General features: G+C 38.1%; 2 protein-coding genes across 3 annotated transcripts in view; one reads left to right on the top strand and one right to left on the bottom strand.

Annotated features, from left to right (window-relative positions):
• The window catches only part of LOC137257670 (adenylate cyclase type 2-like), a 43,597-nt gene extending 23,292 nt beyond the window's left edge, over positions 1–20,305 (top strand). The window contains exons 7-25 of one of the 2 annotated variants that reach the window (XM_067795030.1): positions 149–260; positions 1,176–1,303; positions 2,880–3,038; positions 3,499–3,637; positions 5,086–5,235; positions 6,233–6,288; positions 6,694–6,774; positions 7,781–7,948; positions 8,534–8,618; positions 9,294–9,422; positions 10,210–10,302; positions 10,876–11,051; positions 11,459–11,546; positions 12,361–12,513; positions 13,071–13,217; positions 13,745–13,846; positions 14,846–14,960; positions 15,514–15,638; positions 16,204–20,305. In XM_067795030.1, coding sequence (XP_067651131.1) covers positions 149–260; positions 1,176–1,303; positions 2,880–3,038; positions 3,499–3,637; positions 5,086–5,235; positions 6,233–6,288; positions 6,694–6,774; positions 7,781–7,948; positions 8,534–8,618; positions 9,294–9,422; positions 10,210–10,302; positions 10,876–11,051; positions 11,459–11,546; positions 12,361–12,513; positions 13,071–13,217; positions 13,745–13,846; positions 14,846–14,960; positions 15,514–15,638; positions 16,204–16,338 — 2,341 coding nt within the window. In that variant the 3' untranslated portion in view covers positions 16,339–20,305. Of the gene's footprint in view, positions 1–148; positions 261–1,175; positions 1,304–2,879; positions 3,039–3,498; positions 3,638–5,085; positions 5,236–6,232; positions 6,289–6,690; positions 6,775–7,780; positions 7,949–8,533; positions 8,619–9,293; positions 9,423–10,209; positions 10,303–10,875; positions 11,052–11,458; positions 11,547–12,360; positions 12,514–13,070; positions 13,218–13,744; positions 13,847–14,845; positions 14,961–15,513; positions 15,639–16,203 lie in introns of both variants that reach the window. The other variant, XM_067795029.1, reaches the window with a different exon arrangement.
• Positions 20,306–20,835: 530 nt separating this feature from the next.
• On the bottom strand, positions 20,836–27,122 carry LOC137258064 (centrosomal protein of 290 kDa-like). The gene is made up of 7 exons (XM_067795612.1): positions 26,918–27,122; positions 25,188–25,327; positions 24,188–24,289; positions 22,758–22,848; positions 22,274–22,382; positions 21,907–21,995; positions 20,836–21,288 (listed from the first exon to the last, which is right to left on the bottom strand). The coding sequence occupies exons 1-7, from the start codon at positions 26,948–26,950 to the stop codon at positions 21,133–21,135; spliced, it is 720 nt and encodes a 239-aa protein (XP_067651713.1). The 5' UTR covers positions 26,951–27,122; the 3' UTR covers positions 20,836–21,132.
• Between the last annotated feature and the right edge of the window lie 480 nt (positions 27,123–27,602).

The following is a 27,602-nucleotide window of genomic DNA, read 5'->3' as shown; positions in this document are numbered from 1 at the left end:
TGGCCTTCTGATACTGAAGTTTCAGTGTTGGCACAAATCAAACTGGTTCCCCGAGAACTTGCCTCAGAGTGCACCAGAAGAGCAGCGAATGTATACTGACCATTCCCACATACCTGTGAAGTACTGATGACATCCATTTTTCTTGCAGTATCCTGTATGCAGATATTGTCAACTTCACTCCGCTGGCCTCTGACTGCACGGCAGCTGAACTTGTCAAGATGCTGAATGAGCTGTTTGGCAGATTTGATCAGTTAGCCAAGGTATTGATTTGTATTTCATTGATTGACTCAAGAACTGAGCAGTATTTCTTTAAAATCTTCAACCACAAAGATTGGGTGATTGAATGTTATGCCACTTTAAGCATAAGCAACATTCCAGCAATATCATGGCAAAGATGATGCTTATGCTGTTGATCACTGAATTGTCTGGTCCAGATTATTTACAGACCCCTACCATATAGCTGTAATATTGCAGAGTGCAGCGTTAGACAACAAACCAACCAACCAACTATAACTGTGCTTGTGGTTTCTTCAGAAGTTGATATGATATGATGATATTATACAGGATATTTATATAGCACACATATCCACGCACTAGTGCATGCTCAAGGCGCTGGTATTTGCCCCTTTATCACTGGATGTCAACATCAACAGTACATCGCATTTCAACCTCAACTCCCTGGGGAGTATACAACTCTTGCTGCCACTTGGCGCATTGAGGCTCTCGCATCCTAAAGAGGTACCCATTCACAGCTGGGTGGACTGGGACACATAGTCACAGTACTTTGTCCAAGTTCACTGCACATTGCTGTACCCACAACTAGGTGTTTGCATGTATTCATGTGGCCACCATCTGGTCATATACCAACGGATTCATGGGTTCTTTTAAGTGCACAGGGTTGTGTACTGCACAATAGGGGTTGTGACAACACGGAAAGAGTCTGCACACAATGTTGACTCCAAGGTTTTTACACAGGTGGGCTCGATCCCAACACCTCAACCTCGCTGGATCACTAGCCTGGCACCTTAACCAGTTTGCCCACCACACCCCCAAGTTGTAAAGACTTGCATCACTGCATCCTCTTGTTCAAGGTCAAGGTGAAACTAACTACAGCAATATCACTGATATCACATGATTCCAAGCAACCTGATCACAAAACCACTTTCTCATTTCAGAAGAGCAACTGTATGCGGATCAAGATTCTGGGGGATTGCTACTACTGTGTGTCTGGCATCCCCTCTGCCGACAAAGACAACGCTGCCAACTGTGTCCGTATGGGGCTACGTATGATTGAAGCTATCAGGTCAGGAGAAATGATGAAAATGTTAAATTTGTAAATAGATAGTGTTGTTTAGGAAGTGGTCAAATGTGAAACATGTTAGATTTAAGATTACAGATGAGGTACAGATTCAAGATCTCTTGAGATTTCAGTCTCATATGGGATTTGAACCCAGACTCTCAGAATTGTTGCAGACCAAATTGCTGATTGGATCACTACGTTCATTTACCCCAGAGTGTGGGTTTGAATCCCAAATATCATACTAGCAGCTGTACTTCTCTGAGAAAGTTTAGCATGTGTGACATAAACTGTGTACCTAAGCGGAGCTAGGAATTTCAAAGGGTGGTAATGGGGCGACGTATGATTGGTTCAAACCACCAATGCAAAACATTAGCTTCGATGTGGCAAGACAATGGTGAAATGTGAGCATAACTTTTACTACGTACTTCATTTTCAAACTCTGAATTGTTTTCAATGCCAGTTTGAGACAGAGTTTCAGATATACAGATTGTTCAGCTTGATTAAGCAAATACTTATGCATTGCTTGACCGTGTCACAACTGGTTGGGTCTATTATTGTGAAGGGGTGCGCCTTGTCAGGTGATTGTCACCATGTCCAAACAGCTGAGACAAGGTGGCCATTTGACATCTCAGTGTCGAGAAATCGTCAGCAAAGTCCTTTCTTTAAACAATTAGCAACAGATGGCTTTCTGAACGTTGTGAAGTTAGTAAACAAAATTAGATAGCTTAGGACTGTAAACACAATTCAATTAAAATATGAAATGACAATTGTTTTATAAGAGTTGTTTTCCAGGTCAAGTTCTGTAACCAATCTATGTATGCATGTTTTGCATGAATGCAACAGTAACAACATTCTCTGCTCCTCTATTTAATGAAGTTGACTCGACCCAATGTTTATGCCATTTGACCTCTTGGGTCATGCATATGCAGAGTAGCTCAGGTCAAGCTGGACAACCTGTACATTGGTGGTGAGGTAGAATAGAGATTAAAGTGTTTACTCACCATGATGAAGCCCAAGATCTTGCTGGCATGAAATCATAGCCGGATCCAGGGATTGGGTGAATCTCAAAAAGCTGTATCTGGGCCTGGAAAGCATTAAAATCATTGAACAGGGTGAAAATGTCAATAGAATGGATGAAGGTGATGTAAAATCATCCCAAGGGAGATAACTCTTCCAAACCCTTCTGCACAAACAAGCATCCTTTCTTATCATGAAAACAAGACACTTAGATTGCAGTCCCCAACTTTCTAGCATGCAGTATGGCAGGTTACAGCAATAACACTCAAGGATGACAATATGTTAATAATTTTTGTTTATTCTTGGGGATAAAGAGGACATGTTACTGCAGTGATACATCACAGTTTGTTGGTGAATAAGAATATTTAAAGTTAATCTATTGTGATACATAGTAAATACAATGGGATATTGACTAATACAGTATGACTGTGTAATAAGACTGGCATTGTGACCAGAATGTTGCAACCTTTTCATATTTGCATTTTATTAGAAAAAAATTATTTTATTTGATAGCAAAAATTAGAAGGTATTTTTGTGCTAATGATGGTAATTTTCCTTACAGGGAAGTGAGGGAAGCAACCGGTGTGAATGTAGACATGCGTATTGGGGTTCACACAGGAACAGTGCTGTGTGGAGTTTTGGGTCGGAGGAAGTGGCAGTATGACGTGTGGTCTGATGATGTCACCATCGCCAACCACATGGAGTCATCAGGGGTGCCAGGGTAAGGAGACAAGCCCACATACAATTATGTTTTCACAGAAGTGAAAACAAGCATTCGTGAAAACAGGTTTAACTTTTTCGCCATTTTGGGAAAAAGCTTTTCAGTTGACCAACGCGATATGTAACCAATGTTGAACAGTGTACCGCCTTTGAAGTACAAACATTACAAAATGAGCCAAAAGTTTGCTAGCGATAAGAAACATTTTGCGCCATGTGCTGAAAGAGACGACATGGTGCCAAGGGAGATAACTCTCAACTTAACACAAATTTTTAAAAATAGCCACAGTCAATCCTACTTGGCTGAAACCTATTTTTATAAAGGTCCTCTGATATGAAGCATTTTTCATTGTTTTCAATGACCTCAATGGATTTTTAAAATATTTCTTTTCAATCAAGGAGACTTGTTATGTCAGAAGTTTGTGTCCCTCCAGTGTTAACGTTCTTTCACCCCCAACCCCCAGACGTGTTCACATCTCCCAGCAGACCCTGGACAGCCTTGGGGGACAATATGAAGTGGAGCCAGGCAACGCCCACACTAGGAGTCGCTTCATTGCCGAAAACAACATGAAGACCTTCCTTGTTGTGCCATTTGAAAGGAGGGTGAGTAATGCCTTCATCAATCATTATACCCTATATAAATATATATGTTAGTTTAGAGTATACAATTTAATTTTTAGGAATTCTTAAGAAGACATCTTGATACTTTTAAGAAGCTATTGTTGGAAAACACCTTTTGCAGTCATTATTCTTTATCAACAGATGTACTCGTAATTTGTTTTTGGCGCTAGGAATCATTTTAATGTCTTTGATTTACGGGAATTATTGTTGACAGGCGGATGAGGAATTGTTCGACAGGGAGAGTTTGGAAGATTCTGTGAGACTGTCAACTGTCATCAATGTTTTTCAGTTTTGGACGATAATACACAGCACTCTGCCACACAAGTTGTTCGTGTACATTTTGTCAATAGCAATAAAAATTCACACACTGTAAAAGCACACATCTGAGTGATCACAGTAATCTCTTTTGAAAGATAACCTTCTGATATGTTCACTTTGCTGTGTGGATAAATTCCTATATGACAAGTGGACAATCCAGTGATCAACAGTATGAGCACTGACCTATGGTATTGGGATATAATGACATGGGTCAACCAAGTCAGTGAGCCCGACTACTCGATCCCTGTAATCCTCATACGACATGCTTGGGTTACTGAAGATAATTTCTGTCACGGGTTTTCATGGGTCATCTGAGATACGATGACATGTGTCACCCAAGTCAGTGAGTCTGACCACCCGATCCATTCAGTTGCCTTGTATCACAAGCATGGGCTGCTGAAGACCAGTTGTAACCCAGATCTTCACGAATCATGTTAAACTGTGGCACAGTTCCCAAGTATCACCATGAAAGCAGAACATCACTTTGTATGAACAGTCACATACAATGCAATGATCTTAAATATGACTTTAAATTCTCCTCACCTCACCTAAAGATTTCACTTGTGTCTTGCTGCATTATTCTTATCACATACTACAATGACTGCCATTACCGGTACATTCTCATATATTACTACAGTAACCATGGTTACAATGAACACAAAGGGGGCACAAATTTTATTTTGTTTTTACTGTATGTAGATCATAAGGAACTTTCATGTAAAATAAAAACAAAGTGGTTGAGATGGAAAAAAAATTCATTTCATTATGCAAATATTGTTTACTGATCATGAATTACCCTGAAAGCAAGTCACGCAATGTTTGGTGGCATCTGAATCATTATGTATTTCAAGTTACATTCCACCTATTGATTAAAATATTGCTCTTCTATAAATGTGCGTGCTTGTAGATATGACAATAACTAATATGAATCAAAAAATGATATTTACTGTTTCCTCTAATAATAAAACTGAACCAATCATAGTTAAATAATCATTTATGAAAGCATGTTATTCTTATCTATATTAACAAATTATTTTATTATCTGATTATGAACACCAGGGTCAAGACACTGGCTTTGTGAAATGGTTTTATAACAACTACTGATTTTTCAGCCAAGAAAACAGAAACTGGCACGTACAAGATTTGAACACACAATGCGAGCCTCATTGAAAGTCACGAAGTACTTGGAGACTTGGGGTATAGACAAACCCTTTGCCAACCTCCAGTCTACGTCCATGGTGTCTCGTGTCCTGAGTCTCACAGTAAGTATTATTACTAGTCATGACCAAATGGATGCAGAAACTGGTGGCGATTGGGAAGAGGGGAAATACACACATATGATGGTGGTAACTAATGAATCAATGCTTCTCGGCTTAGTAAAAGATAAATAAAGGGTTTTTTTAAAGCGAATTTTAAATGTGTACTGTCATTTAGTATTGTTTAGTTATTGACACTGATATGTGTAAGTAAGATCTAGCAGGGCAAGTTTCAATTTCTATTTATCTTTTGCAAATTTCTTATATTCAAAAGCTACGAACAATATTTTATTATGAGGCATAAAGTGCCTTTTTTTTATTCAGCATTCAGTGGAATCATGTCATTTAATTGACTTAAATGGGTTAAACTGCTTTGATGTTGTTATGGTGCCTTAGATTTAAAGCACCAGTGGCCTAATGCCCAGTCATTATAGGGCTTCGTACAGATCCAGAGCTGCATCATTCATGCATACTTTGTTCCAAATGAAATGCAATTCACGTAACACTATGATACAGTAGCAGTTACAGATTGATGTTTTTTGACATACAAGTGACATATAAATGATCATTATTCATAACCGGACATGCTTCTTGATAATGTCAAAGAGACATGGCTAGCTTGGGTAATGTCACTTAAAAGTCATGGAAAATGACATTACAGTATTGAATATAGCCTCCAAAGGCAGACACTCATTTGTCATCAAAACAAGAATGGCTATGAAGCTCACACCATTTCACATTGATTTATGTCTCATGCAATGTATTTTTCAACATTTGGTGTATTTGTGTTTCATTTTGAATTCCCTGTATTGCTAGGTTTCAAGGCGGTAAACATAACATCTAAGAATTACATCAGTTTGGATCTTTATCCCCCATCAAGCAGACGCTTTGATTTAACTGAAACATTGCCACAAAGCAGCATTGAAGAAAATATTTGTCATCTAATGATAGAGTTTATGTATGACCATAGTTTAAAAGTCAATGTTTGCTTTACTTTCAACAGAGTCTGGCCTTAGTGGATACAAATTTTATCATTAATTCAAGTGGACTGGATCAAAGGTATGTCAGGAATAGTCTCAGTTTGACCCATTATTTTGTGGCATGATATTCAACTAATTCCATATCCTTTTGTTACTATCATAGATTATTAATGAAATTACGAGACTTTGAAAAAGTGTTTTCATTAAAAATGATAAAAAGATTTTTTAAAATGTATTTAATGAAAAGTATTGCATTTTTAGTTCTAAGATCTTAATTTCTCTTTTAACTCTTAGATGAATATAATTTCTTGAAAACACATCAAGGGAGTTAGCTCTTGTATACAAGACTTAAGTCAAAGCTTTTAAGTTCTTTCAACCCATTTACTGTCAGCAGAGATTATGATGTCGGCTACTAACTTACACATGTATGGGTTTGTGACAACACATCAAGGGAGATAACTCTGAGGATGGTCTGTTGCAGCAGCCTTCTTTCAGGAGACATGTACCTACAACAGGAAGTGAAGGTGGAGCTGGGTAAACGCCTTGAAGAACTCGGTGGCGGAAGGTCAGTGTCTGGTAGTACCATATGTTGGTCATTCTGACTGACACAGACTAGGGACATATGGTTTATTTTGTAACAAAACCAAATATTATCCTGCTGACTGCTATAGTAGTGTTATATATTATAAAAATAACCACATCTATGTGTCCATATTTTGGCTTAAAACATCAACAAAAAAATCACTACCTCAACCCACTTCTTCTCTGAGTAAAACAAAACAGTCAACCCAATTTCTGCACCATGCCTGTTTGAAAATACCTGGGGTCACATTCAGCTTATTAGCCATCAAAAGTGACAAATATAAAAAAAATGTTCAGTTCTAATTAATGGATGGATGTACATTTGAAATCTTACACAAAATCAACCAGTCAAAAGTGCCAGATAATTAAATCCATACAAAAACTCCCTGGTAAGCTACAGATTCCAATTTTGGTGTAGTGTAATCTTAACATATGTCTGCTTTGAGAGTGTATGTTCATGTGCAGCTAATAAGCGTGTGATTCAGTTTAGTTTTATGCTGCACTCAGCAATAGTCCAGCTACATGGTGGTGGTCTGTAAATAATCGAGTCTGGACCAGACAATCCAGAGATCAACAGCATGAGCATGGATCTACGTAATTGGGAATCGATGACATGTCTCAACCAAGTCAGCGAGTCTGAACACCCGATCATGTTAGTCACCTCTCATGACAAGCATAGTTGCCTTTTAGCATATTTGCTAGACAAAATAACCACAGAGGCACGTCTGCACAGTAACCAGTAATAACTCTTGTGATGATTAAATTAAGACAGTTGCTCTAGAGATATTAATTTTGGCTATGCAGTGTATGGTATATTTTCGTTCAATGTCAATGATTAAGGAATGCTATGTATAGTGTCTTCCAGTCACAACCTGCAAGAGATCAGCCTCTGTCATTCATATCATTGACCTGCATTAGGTTCAGCCATCTGTTCATTGATGCAGGTTTAGATGAGTAGGCGAGTGTTAATGTTCCTGTATGACCACCAGGTGTCTCCCCAACAACACCGATGTGAACCGGATGTTCCTGACCTTCAAGCAGAGACAACAAGAACACAGTTACATGCATCAGGCTGACCTGATGTTCAAGTACCAGGTGGCGTGTTGCGCCGTCATCTTCCTCTCGGTCATCATCATTCAGGCCATCATGCTGCCCAGGTGTGTCCTTGTCATCATCACATTCCTCGTCCACATATAACATCAGTCATTTCAGGTGTCAAGACTGGAAGCTACAGACAAGTCTGTTATTGTGTACAGTCGGATGTTCAGGACACTTTCACATCTCTGATCAGCTAATAATCATTTATTATTTTAAACCTATCCTTAATCACTTTATCTTTGCCTTATGTTGGTAGCAAGTAGTTTATTTGAACAAAGATTCCACATTAGAATTCATTAGATGAATGCTTAGAGATTGAATGGGTATAATTAGGGGAGAATATGCATAATTTGGGGACAAACAATGTTGGGGTTTTTTCATTGAAAAAACCCTAGTGAGATGGAGGTTCAGAATCTGAGGTAGCTTGGCTTCTTTCAGAGGTTTAATGTTGCAGAAAGGACAAAAGAAAGATTGTGTCCCCCACAGAAACACCACTGTACCTTTCACTCTGGAAACGTTATTCAAAGTTCACTTTCAGTGACATAGTGTCGCCATTACTGTCAATACAAGATTCATATTGCTCTTCTGTATAGATCCTATGTCAAAGACATCCCATTTATACAAGTTACTTCTCTTACTTTCAGAGATATTCCTCTCCTAGTGGTTGGAATTGTAGGGATTGTGACCTTTGTGCTCATATCTGTGATACAGTTTGCCGAAGTCTGCATTGTGAGTGTTTCATCCATTCTCATTTATCAAATTTATCTCCATGCTGTTGTTGGGAGCGATGAAAATAGTGCCACTACCTGTTTGGTGCTTAAACAGTCTGCTGAATAGAGGTCCTTAGAGGTAGTGTAGAGAAATATTGATGGGTGGATTCATGTCTTGATCAGTTTGAATTTGGAGTGGAGTATGGTGGAAATATCTCTCCTGACTTAGTGAGATACTGGTTGAGGGGGTGAAGGCTTGCTGCAGAAAATCATCATTTTAATGGTTATTGTTTTTGAAGTGGATGTTCTTTTCTTGTTGGACTTGATTTTATAGGGATGGTTAGAGTTGAAATGAATGAATTGGTCAGAATGGGTGCTTTTGGTTTTTTTTCTGTAGACTATAGTTTAGATCTTTTCTTCAGAAAAATCTTCAGGGCATCTGCAGGAAGGGGAATTTCTTGTCTCGATGGAGATGTTAGCTGTTTACTCTTAGAGTATTGAGGTGGAATCGGGGTCTTTTCTGAAGATAAAAAATGTGTCATCCACCTGCTTACACCAGCAGACATGTTAGCTTGGGGATCTGGAGAGGTATTCTCCTTCAAAATGGGTCATGTAGATTTCTGTAAAGATGGGAGAGTTTGACTCACTAACTTCCAGAATAATCATCAAACAATTGTTGTTTCTGCTTGTACAGTCCTTAGGCAACAAGTTGGTCAGTGTGTTGGTCAAGTTCAGCCGATGCATCACCTACAGCACCTGTCTCCGTTTGGTCATATCTGTCTGCTGTACCAGTCTCATCCTCTTTGCCTCCAGCATCAGTCTGGTGAGTACTTTCATGGCGTGTTGTCTTGTCATCGTGTTTTGAGTCAGTGAGTCAGAGAGTGTGTGAATGTGGTTTTATGCCACATTTATCAATGTTCAAGCAACATTCACTGTTGGGGACACCGGAAATTGGCCTCTCATACTGTACCCATGTGGGAAATCAAATGTGTGTCTTCAGCATGATGAGCAGACACTTTAATCACTAGGCTACCCAACACCCTTTTGTGCATGTTTCACAGCTTGACTTCTGAGAGTTTCTACAACTCCTCCCTGCCCACAGTAAACCGGTCTCACATTAGTTTGTTCAAAATTGCCCCTGTTCACCCAGCAGAAAATGGGTACCCAGTGGGATAAGTCATGTAACTTTTAATCACAGGAAACTTGAGTTAATTATGTCCATAATATGCTATACTCGCTCAGAACATGCCAGTGCAACATGAAGTTCAACTATATGTGTGACCTTACAAAAAGTCTCATAATACAACATACAAGTATTGTTGTCCCATAATTACTCCAATATCAGTAATGATGAGGAATGTAAAGGATATTCTATCCATCTAGTATTAATCTTCTTTATACTTACAATCAAGTACTAAAAACAGTATTCATCTGCCCATTTTAAATTATTCTTTTGTAGTTGAATCATGCAAGACTCTCATGTCAAATTGTTTCCACATTTCATCATTGATGAAAAGAATCAATGATACCTTACCAATAATATACATTTTATTATACTGAGATCCTAATTTCTCACATTAGCGTTAAAGCATGTTCTGTATGTTCTTCAGATCTCCTGCAATACAGAACTTCACATGCCGCAGTTGGAAAACACTTCCTCCACGGTGCCATTACTTGGTGAAAGCAGCTGTGATTACCCACTTGTAAGGAATTCTTTCGCTGTCATTTATAGAATTGTTCTTACATGAGTGAATGGAAATGGTTTAATATTGCATTTTGAAAAGTCAGTCCATTATACTTATTTAAAATCAGATAGGTGTTCTCACGACCATGAAAGAAACATTCCGGAACATCTGATAAAATTGAGTGAGTGAGTTTAGTTTTACGCCGCCCTCACCAATATTCCAGCTATATGGTGGCAGTCTGTAAATAATCAAGTCTGGGCCAGACAATCCAGTGACCAGCACAATGAGCATGGATCTGCGCAAGTGGGAATCAATGACGTGTGTCAACCGAGTCCGTGATCCTGACCACCTGATCCCATTAGTCGCCTCTTACAACAAGCATGGTCACCTTTTATGGCAAGCATGGGTTGCTGAAGGCCTGTTCTACACCGGAACCTTAATGGGCTACATCTGTTAAAAGGTTGCATCAGAATATTATGTTACAAACAAGCAGCTTTCTTGAGCTTTACTCCAAAACCTGTAACATTATTCCGTGATCCAGAAATGTTGGAGAATATCCATTTGGATTGTAGCATCTTTGTTGTCTTCCAGTACTACATCCTCAGTTTTATGCTGGGCTTGACATCATGCAGCGTCTTCGTCCACCTCAGCTTCATCATCAAGTTGGCAGAGATGTCAGTGGCGCTAGTTGTGTACTTCCTTATTCTTCATCTTGGAAGACAGGACATCTTCATCAAGTTCAACAACTTGGTTAACAAGGATACACAGTAAGTGAAGGGCTACTTAACTAGGAGTCTTCCTAGTAGTAGACCAGATGTTAAAGCTCAAATGGGTTCAATGTGCGGAGCCCATTTCCAGTATATACCCCGGGGTATTGCTGACAGTGGTGTTAAACCATACTTGGTTATGTGGACAATTGACTTTCTGCATGTAGATATTACTGAGAGTCACATTTTTCCTAATGGAGTTGAATTAAACATTTTAATTGAACAATTAAAAATCTGTGTTTGACTTAATTATGATATTTTTAAACATACAGTGGGGGTTGTCTAAATTGGCACTCACTGGGACTGAGGAATAATCCAGTTTAGATAATGTGCAGGGTTATGGAGAAAGAGTTCATGTCTCCATTCTCAAGAACAGTTATTTTATTTTGCATCATTATTAATTTCAGACCCAATGAAATGCAGGCTGATTTAAGACTTATGGCGTCAGTCCATCTAGCTATAATGTTTATAGCTCTACATGTGCTGGACAGACAGGTATGTGATGACTCTACCAGCTGGATATTTGTGTCTTACAAAAACTGACCGTACAAAACTAAGTTTGAGAATCCATGAGAGTGAGAAATAATACAGAAGCTAAATTGGCATCTCAAAATCAACTCAAGTTCAACTTTCTTAACTGGAAATCTGTCGAAAATATCAGTATTACATAAAAAACTCCAGCACAGTAATTAATTCCTTTGTTTAAGATGTTTTATACGTTTAAACCATAATAAGAAAAAACGCAATAAAAAGAAATTTGAATCCAATATACTGTGCAGTAATGCTAAAGATTACTAAACTTTTTCACATAACCTTAATTAACTGGCTCTGACTAAAGTACTGTTAGAAATGGAAAATAAAACCCCAAAATACCCTTTTTCTTTCACAGTTATATTTACAGTTTATGTAATTAATATGTGTAAGTGTGAAATATCTGTTAAACTAAGTTTGGCCTAACTAACTACCGTCTCATTTTTAGGAAGTAAGGAAACTTACTGGGGAATGACTCAGCAATGTTTTATTTTTCAAGTTATTTTTTTATATTCAAAGCGACTTATTTGGAACAGACCATGGCTTTATACAAATTAGTGAGCGATATTGTATTTCAATCACAATTTTTCATTGTCCAGTTTTAAATTAGACATAGTGTCTCACTATCACTATGAAAACAAGCATATAGGAGGGGTTGTCTGAAAAAGCAAAACCAGTACGGGTGTTGCAGGTGGTGGTTGGGGTCAGATTGGGGAATAGCAACATCAACTGAAACAACATAGTCACTCATTTCATTACTTCATGTCATATCATACAGACAGAGTACACGCAGCGAGTAGACTTTCTCTGGAAGACAAGAAAGGATCCCGATGAGGTCAAGGTCACAGCTGCCATCAACAAAATCATCCTGGAGAATATTCTACCTGCTCATGTGGCAGATTATTTTCTGAGGGCATCTAGAAAAAATGAGGTAAAAAATTTAAATATCATGTTGACTTGTTTCTGCTCAAGTAGACCCTGAAACAAATATGGGGCGGTGGGGTAGCCTAGTGGTTAAAGCGTTCGCTCATCACTCTAAAGACCCAGGTTCGATTCCCCAAATGCGTACAATGTGTGAGGCCCATTTTCTGGTGTCCCCAGCCATGATATCGCTGGAATATTGCTAAAAGTGGCGTAAAACCAAACTCACTCACTCACCCTGAAACAAATATACTTAATGCAGCCCAAGTCTAGAATATGTTGCAATCTCAAATTACCACAGTTTCTGGACTGAAGAAAGTCTCTGGGCTCATTTTCTTTTGCCTGAAAATTGTACACATGCAAATTTTATGTCGTACACCAGTCATCTTTCAAGAGTGATTACTGTACAAACAACCATGGTGATAAGGAAGTGGACTCTCAAAACATTCATTATTATCACAGAAAATGTTCTACTTTTTTTAGAGCATGTATTTAAACCCGCCAGTGCGTAAGAGGGTCCTGCACTGTAATATTTATTAATTAATGTTTCTCTTCTACCTATTCCAGGATCTGTATCACAAGTACTACCCCAATGTCAGCGTCATGTTTGCATCTATACCAAACTTCAAGGACTTCTACCAACAAAACGCTGCCAACAGACATGGCCTTGAGTGTATACGAGTGCTCAATGAAATTATCTCTGATTTTGACACTGTAAGACTTTACTTTGAAACAATATACAGGCACGTCTCATTAATCCAACATCCTCTGTTGCACAGCAACTTGTTGGATTAATGAGAATGTTGGACTAAATAAATGAGACTAAATTATGTATATTTAATTTGTTACTAACAAAAGTGTTGGATAAAGCAGATTGTCGGTTAAATCTGATAGTCAGATAAATTGAGGTTGGATTAACGAGACTAGACTGTACTAGAGTGTTAGACTGACATAATGTGAGCATGAAAGGTAGGTGAAGTAACAGCAGTTGCAAAATTAATTAACTAATTAATTTATTTACTTACTTACTTACTTACTTACTTACTTACTTACTTACTTACTTACTTACTTACTTACTTACTTACTTACTTACTTACTTACTTACTTACTTACTTACTTACTTACTTACTTGGGGCAAAGGGGATGTCCACAAACCCTATTGATTATTAACAAAATAAAAACGAATTATTTACAAATCCATACATTACGATATATTTTATTCTTGATTTTCAAACTTTCAGCTTTTGACCCAGTCAAGATTTCACTGTGTGGAGAAGATAAAGACAATCGGCAGTACATATATGGCAGCCACCGGGCTTCAACCAGGCATGGAGGATAAGGAGGTAAGGCACCATCTTATCAAGGAAACTGGTATAGTACTGCTTAACATTGAATACACACTACCTTTCAGAATGTGGTCAAATGCAGCACATTATATTTGGGATAACACTTTCTCAGAATAGTACAGATTCTAGTATTTTTGTTGGGTTGAGTCCCATCTGGGATTTGAACCCACACTCCAAGAGTCAGACACCTAATCACCAGCACACAAAGCTATCATACCCACTCAGCCACTGCAGCTGAAAATGGATGTAGGCTGACTGGTAGTCCTGACCACAGACTTTGTGTACCCTTCTGATAAGTGTGAATTTGGACAGCTTTCATGTCCAAAAGTAATGTATCTGCAATGCTATTTTAAGTGGTTGAGTGAGCGTGCTAACAACTAGATGCCTCATTCTGATAATATGGCTGCAAATTCAATATGGAACAGCCCAACCCAGAAGAACTAGAATCTGTACTTAACTAAGAGACTGCAATGTATAAAATAACACATGCTGCTTAACATGATTTAGGTAGCAAAAGATATGGTAGCTTGATGTGCAGGGACAGTCCAAAGGGTTAACGTTGTGAACAGTATTCCATGGCATTATGACATATAATGACATATAATCATCCATGAACCAATTTAAAAGCAATAGACAGGATGGAACACATTGCCTATGGTTCCTCAAGGACACTGGACAATGATAGAGAATAGAATGTTCAAAATTGTTTAAGACAGCAGGACAATTCAGCAATTATTATGTTTACTACATTATTTTTGTGTTTCATAACGTTTACGACATTAATGTTACACAATGTTTACCACATTAATTTTATGTGTTTCACACTGTTTACTACCTTAATGTTATGTGCTTACTACCTTAATGTTATGTTTTTACTACCTTAATGTATGTGTTTACTACCTTAATGTTATGTGTTTACTACCTTAATGTTATGTGTTTCACATGTTTACTACGTTTTATGTTTCACAATGATTAATACACTATTTTTTGTTTCAGGATTCAGTGGAGAATGAAGCAAACATTGTTAAGATGACTGACTTTGCGCTTTCAATGATAGAAAAGCTAGACAATTTCAATCAGCATTCTTTTAATCAGTTCAAACTCAGGATAGGTGAGTGTCCCATCAAAGTCCTTTCAGAAATACAATATTTCTCTATCAACATTCTATTTGAGCATAAACGTTTTGTAACCGTGGTAAATATCAAAATTGTTTCAAAGATGTGTACATCCACAATTCACTTATGAAGATCTGTGTTAGAATTGATCTTCAGCAACCCATGCTTGTAAGATGCGACTAATGGGATCGGGTGGTCAGGCTCGCTGACTTGGTTGCTCACTGACTTGGCTGACTCAATGCAAACACTGTTGATCACTGGACTATCTGGTCCAGACTTGATTATTTACAATCCGCCATCATATAGCTGGAATATGGCTGAGTGTGGTATAAAATACAACTCACTCACTCATATCCAGTCATAATCTGTTTCCCATGTAAGGCTGTAGGATCATTTCAGACTTGTGTGAAAGACAGTCTGTACAATTAACCACACAACAATCTCTAATCTGCTACATGTCACATTTTATCAAAACTAAACCATTATGAACATAGAAGTATATTTTGAGATATGTTAAAGATGTTATGAATTCTTTTGTTTCACGCACAGGTTTAAATGATGGTCCAGTCATAGCGGGAGTTATCGGTGCTCGTAAGCCTCAGTATGATATCTGGGGTGACACTGTCAATGTAGCTAGTCGTATGGACAGTAGCAGTGAACAGGGTAAAATACATGTAAGTATCTAACCAGCGACGGTGGTGCTTGTAGTCTCGAAAAAACAAAATGTACCTATGAGCTCATTCTTGCTTCATACGTGCCCCAAAGAATATACAGTATTGTGTTAAATATAGATTGGACATCCCTGTGCCTCCCTTGTTTGTAACTTAAAAATGTAAAAGTCACTTTTAAACAAAATTTCCACTAACATATTCTAAAAGATATGCAACTGTTTCAAATGCCATCCTTATTTCATTTTATTTGAAATTTTTCTCTATCTGCCATTTTGACGAAATGAAAAAGTATACTTGAAGTAGAAATATTTTTTTTATCTTTTCTTCACTTATCTTGAATCTAAGATGACAAATTTGGAAACCCTCACAAACGTTTTTAACATGACAAATGATCAAATTTGTTTGCCCTGTTGGAGGCATTGGTTGAAAAAACATTCAGTCAAAAATATTCCAAAAATGATTTCAGAAGTTGTGCCACTAAAATGTCAATAGTGACTTTTTAAAGTTTTTTTCCATTTGCACATGATTGTAAAATTATCCTCAGGAATGTCCTTTTTATTCTTTTCAGATGGCAGAAAAGACAGCCCAAGTTTTAATCAAGAAAGGATATGAACATGAATACCGCGGATTAACAAATTTGAAAGGCAAGGAACCAATGAAAACCTATTTTATACTTCCACATAATGTAGTGACACACTTATAGCAATAAAGGACTGCTCTTGCTATGCTGGTATCAATATTCTCATCATCGCTTCCATTCCTACACAACCGACAACACCTTATTCAACAAAGTGGCACGATGATGATGTTTGTGGAGTTGTTGACCTGAAAGGACAACTGGCCACTCTTTACAATGCAAGCAGGCCTGGTGGTGATTCTTGCGGAGATTCTGAAGAAAGGATATTAGGTCTCTCCTTATAATACAGGCAGGCCTGGTGCTTCTGGAGTTCCAGATCAGCAAGAACAATAGACCACTCCTTACATCACAGGCAGGCTTGGTGGTGATTCTTTTGGAGATCCTGGCCTGAAAGGAGAACTGGCCACTGCTTACAACACAAGCAGGACTGATGGTGAATCTTGTGGAGATTCAGATTTGAAAGGACAATAGACCAACCCTTAAATCACAGGCAGGGCTGGTGGTGATTCTTTTGGAGATCCTGATCTGAAAGGACTGAACTGACAAATTATTACACCACTTAAACTATTGGTAGTCCTGATGATGATGCTTCTGAACTTCCACATCTGGAAGGACAATTGACCAATCCTTATATTACTGGCAGGTGATTGTTTTGGTGATCCTGATCTGAAAGGACAACAGGCCACTCCTTACTTTACTGCTGGGCCTGATGATGGTGCTTCTGAAGTTCTAGATCTTAAAGTACAGCAGATCACATAAATTATAGGCACACCTTAAGATGATGCTTCTAAAGGTCTGGATTCAAACTGACAAAATACAACTCATTACAATACAATCAGATCTACTGGTGATGCATCTGAAGTTCCATATCTGAAAGAAACAGGAACTGAGAAACCTCAGTGGAGATGAAGGTCCTCCATCAAGACTGTAGATACATGGTCATGCCAGCCATATAGGCAGATCCAGAGGAGAGGTGCAGAGGGGTGCACTTCCCTTTTATCCTGAAAGTTAAGTAAATGACCACTGAAATTCTCATGAAAGTGGGTGAAAATGAACTGTTCACCCCCTTCATCAAAAAGCTGTATCTGAGCTGAGCCTGTCAGGCTCTGGCGACTACATCAGATTGGTGCCACTGGCTATGAGAATGATAATTCTGAATGAGTCCTTTGCTGTTCATGAGTAAACTGACTTGAGTTGCAAGGTGTATCTGCTGAAGGTGTTCAGAGCTAGCAAAGAAACAAACACTTCTTTTGCTGCCTTGGTCCCTGAAAGGTTACACACATCTCTAAAGTAATACAAGGTGTTCCTTGAGAAAATGTGATAACTAATTTACATAGTCTGACTGATGTGTGGTGTATTGGTACTGAAGGCAGATGTGCTGTTGATTGGTATATATAAAGATCTGTTGCACCAGTATCTTGGCATTAGTAGGACATAATATGGATGATAAGGACAACTGTGAACTGTGCTAGATGAAATTGGAGGACAAAAGACAACAAGCATATTATGCGTCAACTGTACGTGATGAGATGGGTTGACAACAGAGGAATTGCATATCATGGCATATGTGATAAGAACCTGATGGATTAAAAAGACCACAAAGGTGCGCATTTCATGGTGCATGAATTGTAGCAGATGGAACAAAGGGCTTCAGAGGACAAGTAAACCGTCCCTGGTTGAATGGAAGGACGTGTCTCTCATCTCTGAAGTAGAAGGACAACAAAGGACATGTGTACTGTGGTGTGTGACCTATACCGGTTAAAATAGGACAACAGAGGTCTTTCAGTGTGAGCTGTACCAGACTGAAATGGAAAAATAACAGAGGAGATGTAAAACTTGGTGTGTGAGCTGTACCAGATTGAAAGGACTGCAAGCAGTCATCAATTAAAATGTTCCAAAGAAGTTCCTTTTCCTGAAAACATAATATTACTGAATATATATTTGTTGGCAAACGTGGAACAGTGAACTTGATTGATATATTTGTCAATCAAAGGAAATATTTAATTGTTGAGCTGAAACCTTGTGATGATGCCCACCATAGCATATCTGTCCCTGACTCTCCTCTCTGAGCGTATAGTCTCAAGACAACTATGTTAGGTATGTGTCATCCTGTAGCTGTTCATCAGTATCTCCAGTTTACAGTTTACAGGTAACTTGGTACAATGAACTCAAGTGATATCCTTCATCACAGAATATGTCTCAGCAAAACATCTGACTTAGATTGTACTCTTGGATGAACTTCATGATTTAAAGATCACATCTTGATTCCAATATAATGGTCACAAACCAATGATGAAAATGGTGAAAACGTTTTCCAGGAAGAGGACATTGTCAGAGATACTACATTCTGTGACTGTATTACAGAGAATGATTAAAGAATGATGAACTTGCACTGACTGAAAAGAAGCACAGGAGGTGATGCATCACCAAGAGGGTCAAACATCTTTCATGTTTGTGCCAAACTGTAGCCTTTACATGTTCCAGAAATGAATCATGAGGCTTCTACATAATGTGTTTGCAGACACTCTTAGCCAGTGAAGACATAGTGTCTGACATGGATACTCACTGTGATAGATGCATGAAGAATGTTGATGGCATGACAAAGTTGGGCAATGCATCTCTGAATGTGAATGATTGAGTTTAGTTTTATGCTGCATTTTAGCAATATTTCAGCAATATCATGGCAAGGGACACCAGAAATGGGCTTCACACCTTGTACCCATGTGGTTATTTGGCATGATGAGCAAACACTTTAACCGTTTTCTCCCCCTTTGTACTCTCTCTGAATGGACTTATATTGACATGGCATGTCAGCTTGTGCTGGAGGAAATACATTTAAGGAATTGATTGCTGAAAGAGCTTGGTGCTGATAGATCAAGGATGTTCCGTGGTTTCAAACCCATTGCCATCAGAATCATGACATGTCTCACTGGGACTGGTCATGCAGAGCTGATAGTGTGTGATTTGAGGTCTTGAAGGCATAAAGCAGCAACAACAATGTGCAGATTGCACTGAATGAATTCAATACTCTGATTGTTTCTGCAAAACTGAACCCCAGGTTAAATCTTTTCAGCATTGTGTCAAGCAGTGCGAACTCCAACAGAAACTGAACCCTGGATTTAATCTTTCCAGAATTGTGTCAAGCAGTTTATATTCAAACAGAAACTGAACTCCGGGTTAAATCTTTTCAGCTTCGTGTCAAGCAGTGTGAATTCCAAGGTAATATATAATGTCATTGTGTCAAAAGGTTCAGAATATATCATTTCCATCATTTGTTGAGAAACCAATGTTACATCTTTCCATTGTGTCATTAACTTCACATTCAAGGTCAGTGAAAAAAACTGGTTTCAAATGCATCCAAGTATGCCTGTTATTCATTTGAATTTTTGTCCCTTCCTTGAAGGCATCAGTTTGACATTTTCATATACATGAACAGAATTCATTTGTACGGTATCACACTTTGGCAGACAAGCTAAACAGTAACAAGTTTCCCCTTAAATGCATTGGCTGTACATTGAAAAAATATGAAAATAAAACTCTCAGTTTCAAGTATCTTTTTCAATTTTCTCAAAAGTGTAACAAAGTAGGCAGGACATGTATACTGGGAATTGAATTCTTCTTTTCTCTTACAGACATGGCTCTGTCTTTGTTCACTGTTCTTAATTTTTTTTGCATAATTGTTTAATAGGTTAAAAGAACATTTAAAATAATTCATTTTTATTGATAGCGACTTTCAAAGATGTATGTCTTGACTTACTTATTGAGAGCAATATATCAAAGCTACTTACTACAAAGTTGGTTATTTTTAAGAAAAATAATGGCCTGAAATAATATATGAATTTGTGATTGTGTCATATCCCCCTTCTGCTGTTATTCATAGCCGTGTATAAACACTATAAAACATTGAACATCTAGCTCTACGCACATGCATACCACTATCCTTGTTAATGAGAACAAAATGGCTACATGTATACAATGGAAAGTGAGTATGATGTACAGTTTTTACTGACTGAATAAAATGCCATTTCTTATATGTTATGATGTTTACGTCTTTTCCAGTGTGAGTGAGCGAGTGAGTTTAGCTTTACGCCTCTATTAGACAATATCGCAGTATCACAGCGGCGGACACCAGAAATGGGAAAGTGGGCTTCACACATTGTGGTCATGTACAAAGTGTGATGGAGTGAGTGAGGTAACATCTGTGTCAGCAACATCCTCACACTAAAACAAATGCTCAGTTCTTAATGGGTCTGTGGAGGTTCCTTATCAAGGATTTGATTTGATCCAGAGTGAATTTCGTGTTGATTAAAACTCTGAGCTCTATTCTGTGCATGAACATTGTGTGCACTTTATTGTTTAATATTTTAGCTTCATAGTGGTGGTCTGTGAGTAACGGAGTCTGAACATTCTAGTGAGCAATGTCATATGTGTCGATCTTCACAATATGGAAACGATAACATATCTGGATCAAGAAGATTGAAATGCACATGACTACTTCTGCTAAACAATCACAACCTAAAGTTCTTGAAGATAAACTCAGAAACTAACAAGCAAACTGTTTGGTTTTTTTTTGACAAAATAAAGTTTATTGGTGATACGATATAACAAATGTACATTGACTGTAAATATAAAAATTGAGGCTCAAAGTTCTGAAGCCTAACTGACATATCACAAAATAATGGCCGCCATGTTTGCAAATGGAGGACAATTATGTGAGGAGCTGATGACATCACACTTGGGATCATTCATACAAAGTTCCAGCTGCACATGAGTGATTACGTTTTGGACAGACAAACACCTGAGCAACCAAATGATGGACAATGAGACATCCAATTCAGATGAGGTCAAAATCTTGAAGGATCATTTCTTTTCTGGCATGAGTATGGCTTTCTCAGGATGAGGGTAGGGCACGCCAAACTTCTGGCACAATTTATGAAGAGCCTTCTCATACTCCTTGTTGAGCTGGGCTGACTGCTGAAATCCAAACTTTATATCTTCGATCTCGTCAAAGAAACTCTGAAAGAGATCATTTCTGAAAATCATCAAATGTTCCACAAACTCTTTATAATGAGATCAGATACACAAAATGAAGGTCACAAAACCCCTGAGTGAGTGAATATGGTTTTAAACCACTTTTAGCAATATTCCAGAAATATGACTGCCGGGTACACCAGAAATGGGCTTCACACATTGTATCCATGTCTAATGTCAGCTTAATTTAGACTGGAATTTGTTGATCAATGCCACTAATTAAATGTTCCATTTGACTATCCTACAAATGGTTTCACATTAGCCCCTTGATAGAAATGCTTTACGAAACTTTTTTTCCTCATAATTTGTCAAAATTATGTTGAGGAAAAAGAGTGAGCGTACATTAACTTCACAGTCAGCAAATTATTTTATCTAGGTAAAAGGCTGAGCCAGGCAGACCATCTCCATCGTTTAGTAGAATATTTGCACATAGAGCAGAAGGTGGTTCAATTCAAGAAGCTCAAAGATGGTACTTGTCTATGATCTGTCTCATATGGACTTTGTGGAAATAACGCAACACTTTCAGCTCAGGTGTCATCTGACATCTCCACAGGTTATGTCACAGTTACCTCCCTTGACATGAAAACGACTATCCAGACTTACCTCGTCAATACCGTCCAACTCTTCCCTCAGTTTCTTGTTTTCTTTCTTCAGTTTGTTCCTCTCTCGGACAATATCACGCAGCTCAGAGTCTGAAAGTACCAAAATACTTCTGTGTGTTCATCTTCAGGCTTTCAAAATCTCTTTACAGTTGGAATCAGATAAATAACAGATAAATATATTGACGATCTGCCAGAAGGGGCACATGGTTTATCTGTTCTAACACTTGCTGCCACTTTGAGCTAGCAAAAGGCACAGGATCATATTCCCATATTTAAAATCTGTCATATGATATTCTTCAACACTGAGATGTTGGAATGAAGTTTCTATTTCTCTTGATGTGTTGATCCCATCCAGATCAGTTCATTACCAAATGTCCTTGACCCAGCATGACCCCTGACGCCAGCAAGATCAGCCTCAAGTCTCAAGGCTTTTTCTTTCTCTTCTTTAGCCCTGGTCTCCATTTCCATCAACCTCACCTAAAAAAAGCAAATCTAAAAAATTAATCAAATAATGTCCTCAATACAAAATGTCATTTTGCAACATATCAAAACACCCACTAAAATCATAAAGATTTGAAGAGAAAATGATGTCATCATATTCATCTACCTCAGTTCAATTCAGAGATGCTTACCACATCAAAACATATTATGACTTTTCAAACTCTGCAAAAACAAGGAGATCAAAGCCCACTACTAAAGATACTGTAAGCCATCACTACACTGAGAACTAAATGGCGAGTAATGGTTATATCTAGACATTTCAAGATGGCTGCACTGACTCAGAAAGAAAGTTGCTACACAGAAGTTACAGAGCTGATATTAAAATATTTTCTCTGATCAATATTTACTCACATTGAGGTCAGCAATGCTCTCCAAGTGAGCCATGTTCTGTTTCACCTCCTTTTCATATCTCTTCATCAGCTGAGAGTGCATCGTTAGCATCCTGCAACACAGCATGTCCAGAAGCTCTACTACCACAGGTACAGAACCTCACCTCACCTCTAAGGATAGAGAGTTTGTGGGACAAAATGTGCAAACTAACAACTTTGCATTTAAAAAAACTACCCATTTCTCAAAAGGCAGCTTCTGAGATGTAGACCCAGGTGGTCTACCTTGTTTCATACATGATTATTATTATTAATATAGGATATTCACATAGAGCACACATCCACAATACTAGCACATGCTAAATTTGCTGGTATTTATTTTCCCCAAGATCATTGGATGTCAATCTCAACTGCACATTGTATTATCAATCTTAACTCGCTGGGGATCATACATGTACAAGGGCTTCAAAAATGTTTCTAAAAGCCACTTGTCTCAGTATACAACAAAATGTTATGGGTGTCAACTTTTTCTTTATTGTTTTCACAACGTTTATGGGCTATTCCTTGCCCCTTCGTCAGATGGGTGACCGACGTTTCTGGGCTATTCCTTGCCCCTTCGTCAGGTCACCCACCTGATGAAAGGGCAAGGAATAGCCCAGAAACGTCGTGGAAACAATAAAGAAGAAGTTGACATCCATAACATTTTGTCGTATATTAGAATACCTACTTCTAAATGCATCTCAAGAACCTAACTTGTCTCAGGGCAAGTGACTTTGAGAAAGAAACTTGTCCTGACTAATTTTCCACTCGCCTTGATTTTACATCTCATTATGTTAAATATGTTGCATTTTAATTACAGCTGTTTTCTAATTCAGAAATTTATTTCACTGAAAAACAGTTCTTCAAGGGATACCATGGTTACAATTTCCTACATCATAAATACACACTGAATATCATTAAGTACAAACTGAGAACAGACAATGGAGATATGTATCCACAATATTCCCCCAAAGATGCAAATAGGGGTTAAAAAAATGTTTAAAAGCTACTTGCCACAAGGTAACTGACTTTAAAAAGGTAACTTGTCCAAACTAATTTTCCACATGCTCTCATTTTTATGACATGATCATGATGATGTAATTATGAAAGAATATATCAAAATGGCATTTGATGTTAATGTTTAGTGGACTATTTATTAAGAAGTGATAAATAGCAAAGAGCGATAACCCTACTTTATCACTACAAAACTTAAGAGCTACATTTAGCGCTGATATAACATGAAACCCAAGTATATTGGCAGTTTGAAACCATAAGTTGAAATTATCTAATAGACAATTAAGATGCCATTATTTGATTCTTCGAAATGAAAACTGACTTATCCCGGGCGTCGGGTGATGGGATTTTTGAACCCTTGATGCCTATAGATGGCATGAACACAATATGGACTCCACCTACTTGTTCAGCTTCTGTGACTCCTGATCTGTGGGTTTTTTCTCATCCAGCTTCGAAGCGAGCCTATTGGTGTGCCAGGGACGAGGGTCAGTCTGTACATACACACTGTCAACAGAAGAAGGACATTCTTCACCCAACTTTTCCTTGCCTTGCTTTTTATCCTCTTTTTCATTGAGATTGACAACATTCTACTCAAGTTTCTAATTTCCATGTTTCATGCATGAATCAATCTCTAAGTAAGTATGTTTATGTATTTGTTTTAAATCTTTGAAATCATGTTCATTTTCCTAGAGACAATGAGAAAATGTATCACTGATTCCAGAAAATATATAAGATTTGGGGGTACTTTATTCAAGATACTTTAAATGTGCTCTTAAAGCACAAACGGAACTGTGGTATAGCCAAGAGGTTAAAAGTCTTTAAAGACTCTTCCCATAGGTAAAACATGTGAAGACCTCTGGTGTTAACCACTGTGATATTGCTGAAATATTGCTTAAAAAGGAGCAAAACCTCACTCATTCAAACACAAAGAACTTAATATAACTGTGTTTTATTGATTTCTACACAAAATGTTTACTGTTTCTGTTTGATCTGTCAAGGAGACATACAAATCCTCAGTTGACAAAGTAAGGAGGGCAGACAAATTCTCACCCAGACAAAATCCCATAGGACTAAATTTCTTTGGACAAAATTCCACACCAAAACGGCCACAGAAAATCCCATTTTTGATTTAATCATGTTTTCATGACTGTGGCCAGTAGCATATTTTGATTATCATGTGTTGATGAGCTGAACGAGAGTTATGAGTTGTTAATTGTGCTCAAGCACATATGGTCAATTAAGATGATTTATGAAGAAAAATATATATATCTACATCTATTTAAAAATAAAGAATATGTCATTCTGGGAGTACTCTTTAGCTTTTGGTTGTTGGTTTCCATCAGAAGAATATGTTTTCAGGGTTAAGTCTATTGCATATATATGTACTCTTCAATGATCTCACTCTCTAGTTGTGACATAGTTTCGGAGTAAATCTTCCTCCTTCTTTCTCTCTTTGAGGACATTCAGCTCCCTCTGTAGCTCATCTCGGTGTGCCCGAAGTCGATGAAGGCGACGCTTCAGCTCCACATTTTCAGCTGCAGACTGAAGACAGATAGGGTTTACTGATACAGAGTGAAAATGAACTGAGTTCACTGACAGACTGATGTGGTTCACTGTTGCAGACTGACGAATGATTGGGTTCAATGATAGTGCGTGACAAAAGACACTGACAACAGCCTGCATTCACTGATAGAGAATGACAACACATCAGGTTCACAACAAATATGGTTTACTAATACAGACCGATTACAGATTGTGTTCACTGACATATAAAATACTGGGTTCACTTACATCTGTCAAAGATGCTCCTACCTTTGAGGAGGTGACTACAATTTCATCAATAACATCAACTTACAAAAAAACAAGAACACTGTACTTTTCCAGGAACACTCATCAGACATTGATGAGGCTTGAACTCAAGTCTGTAATCAGTTAATTAGTGATGTGATTAGCTCTATCTCGGGTCAAAGTTAATGAGTGCTTGTTAAACAGTCATTAGTACAGCAGTGAGGCTGAAGCACAAGAAATGAGCAACAGTTTCTTTCTCATGCTTCTGTCTCACTGTGTCATATCCTTCCCAATTCATTTTTTCACATGCCACTGTTTTCTTGGATTAACTCCATTTCACTGTCCTAAGTTAAGGTCTGACCCCAAACAAATGGGTTATTCACCCCTGAAGACATGTTAGCTCCACAAGGATTGGAAAGGGTACCAGACCCATACCCCTAATCCCTAAGGATCGTAAAGGTGCCTAACCCCAAGTCCTAACCCAAAGGATTGTAAAGGTGCCTAACCCCAAGTCCTAACCCAAAGGATTGTAAAGGTGCCTAACCCCAAGTCCTAACCCTAAGGATCGTAAAGGTGCCTAACCCCAAGTCCTAACCCTAAGGATCATAAAGTTGCCTAACCCCAAGTCCTAACCCTAAGGATCGTAAAGGTGCCTAACCCCAAGTCCTAACCCAAAGGATTGTAAAGGTGCCTAACCCCAAGTCCTAACCCTAAGGATTGTAAAGGGTGCCAAATCCTAACTCCAAAAAAGTATAACTGGTTGTTTGCCTCTAAAGAAGAGATCAGAGGAGCATATGGCACTAAGCGATATAGCGAGACACAGAGGCACTATAGTGAGAAAATTGCTCTGCAGCGCTGGGTAGTGCTGAACCTGGTAAACTGCATTCTAGCCAAACAGAGGAAGCATCTGTAATGTTTAGTTCTTTTACCATATTGATTTGAACAATGCTCAGAAAGATTGTTTTGTTTAACACCAATTACCTTTTCACATAAAGAAACTAGGCAAATTCCGGTTTTCAAGAAAATAACGATTAACGCCTAATGTGCCTGCAATTGCCATGGATACATCCTTGTGTACTGCTGATAAATCTCGTGCAAAAAATACATGGATCTTTCACAAATATTCAAGCTGAAGTAAACATAACTGAAGTTTGCATGTAGCGTTACAAATGCTAATCTGACTAAGAGCATCATGGTCAAGTTTGTCTCAGTGTTTAAACAGAGCGAGATATCGCTGTTTGTTTATATATGATGATCCAGGCTACACTAGCCTACAGCTCTCAGGCGAGTATTTAGAATCAGAGATCGGGTCACGACAGGAAGTGTGTCTGTAGGCTAGGCTACCTGTGTACACGAGTGTATATCAGGATATGACATTGTTGAGGCGTATATCACGTGGGCAAATCAACTGCTGATCCGGAGACAACACGGATGTCATCTGTCACATGACGACAAGAGGATGGGTTGTTGATTGTTGTCTTGTCGCAGCTGATCGTGTCGTGACCTGACCGAATGTCACGTGATCAATTGTTCGGACTTGAAAACGAAACGAAATAATCTGTATAGAAGGGACCATTCATTGCAGTGACACAAGACATTATAATTACTCAAATTTGAATTTCTGTTAGCTGACCAAGTGTTCACTTTATCCCGACGGTCATCAACCAATGTAGATAAGCATTTTGTTGTAAATAATATTCATATAAGCAGGGATACTCTATAACACTCTCTATATAGGTTCCCTGATATAAGTTACATGGATAAAATGTCATAGATGGCGCAACATTATCTCGCTTGAAATTTTTTTTATTGGAATCAGTATCTGTCTATGTGGAAGCAGAGACCATATATGGTTATAATTTGCTTCTTGTGAAACATTGATTTGTCTGTATTGTCTGATCCAGGTTCAAGTTCTTTGTCGGTCATTTTTCTAGCAGAATTTTGAGATAGCTTTATCAGAGGGTTAACTGGACTTGACAATACTATAAACGTTATTTAATTCAAATCATGGCGAGGTCTCTTAAAGCAG

This window comes from Haliotis asinina, chromosome 12 (assembly GCF_037392515.1).
Source record: "Haliotis asinina isolate JCU_RB_2024 chromosome 12, JCU_Hal_asi_v2, whole genome shotgun sequence".
NCBI classification, from domain to species: Eukaryota; Metazoa; Mollusca; class Gastropoda; order Lepetellida; family Haliotidae; genus Haliotis; species Haliotis asinina.
This window is presented reverse-complemented; position numbering and strand designations above follow the sequence as displayed.

Excerpts from the sequence above, each read along its gene's own strand:
- LOC137258064 (XM_067795612.1), bottom strand. The coding sequence starts at position 26,950 with ATGTCATATCCTGATATACACTCGTGTACACAG. Across the intron at positions 22,383-22,757 it reads AGAGCATTGCTGACCTCAAT|GTGAGGTTGATGGAAATGGA; the intron begins GTGAGTAAATAT and ends TGCTTTTTTTAG. Across the intron at positions 21,289-21,906 it reads AGTTGGACGGTATTGACGAG|AGTTTCTTTGACGAGATCGA; the intron begins GTAAGTCTGGAT and ends GATCTCTTTCAG.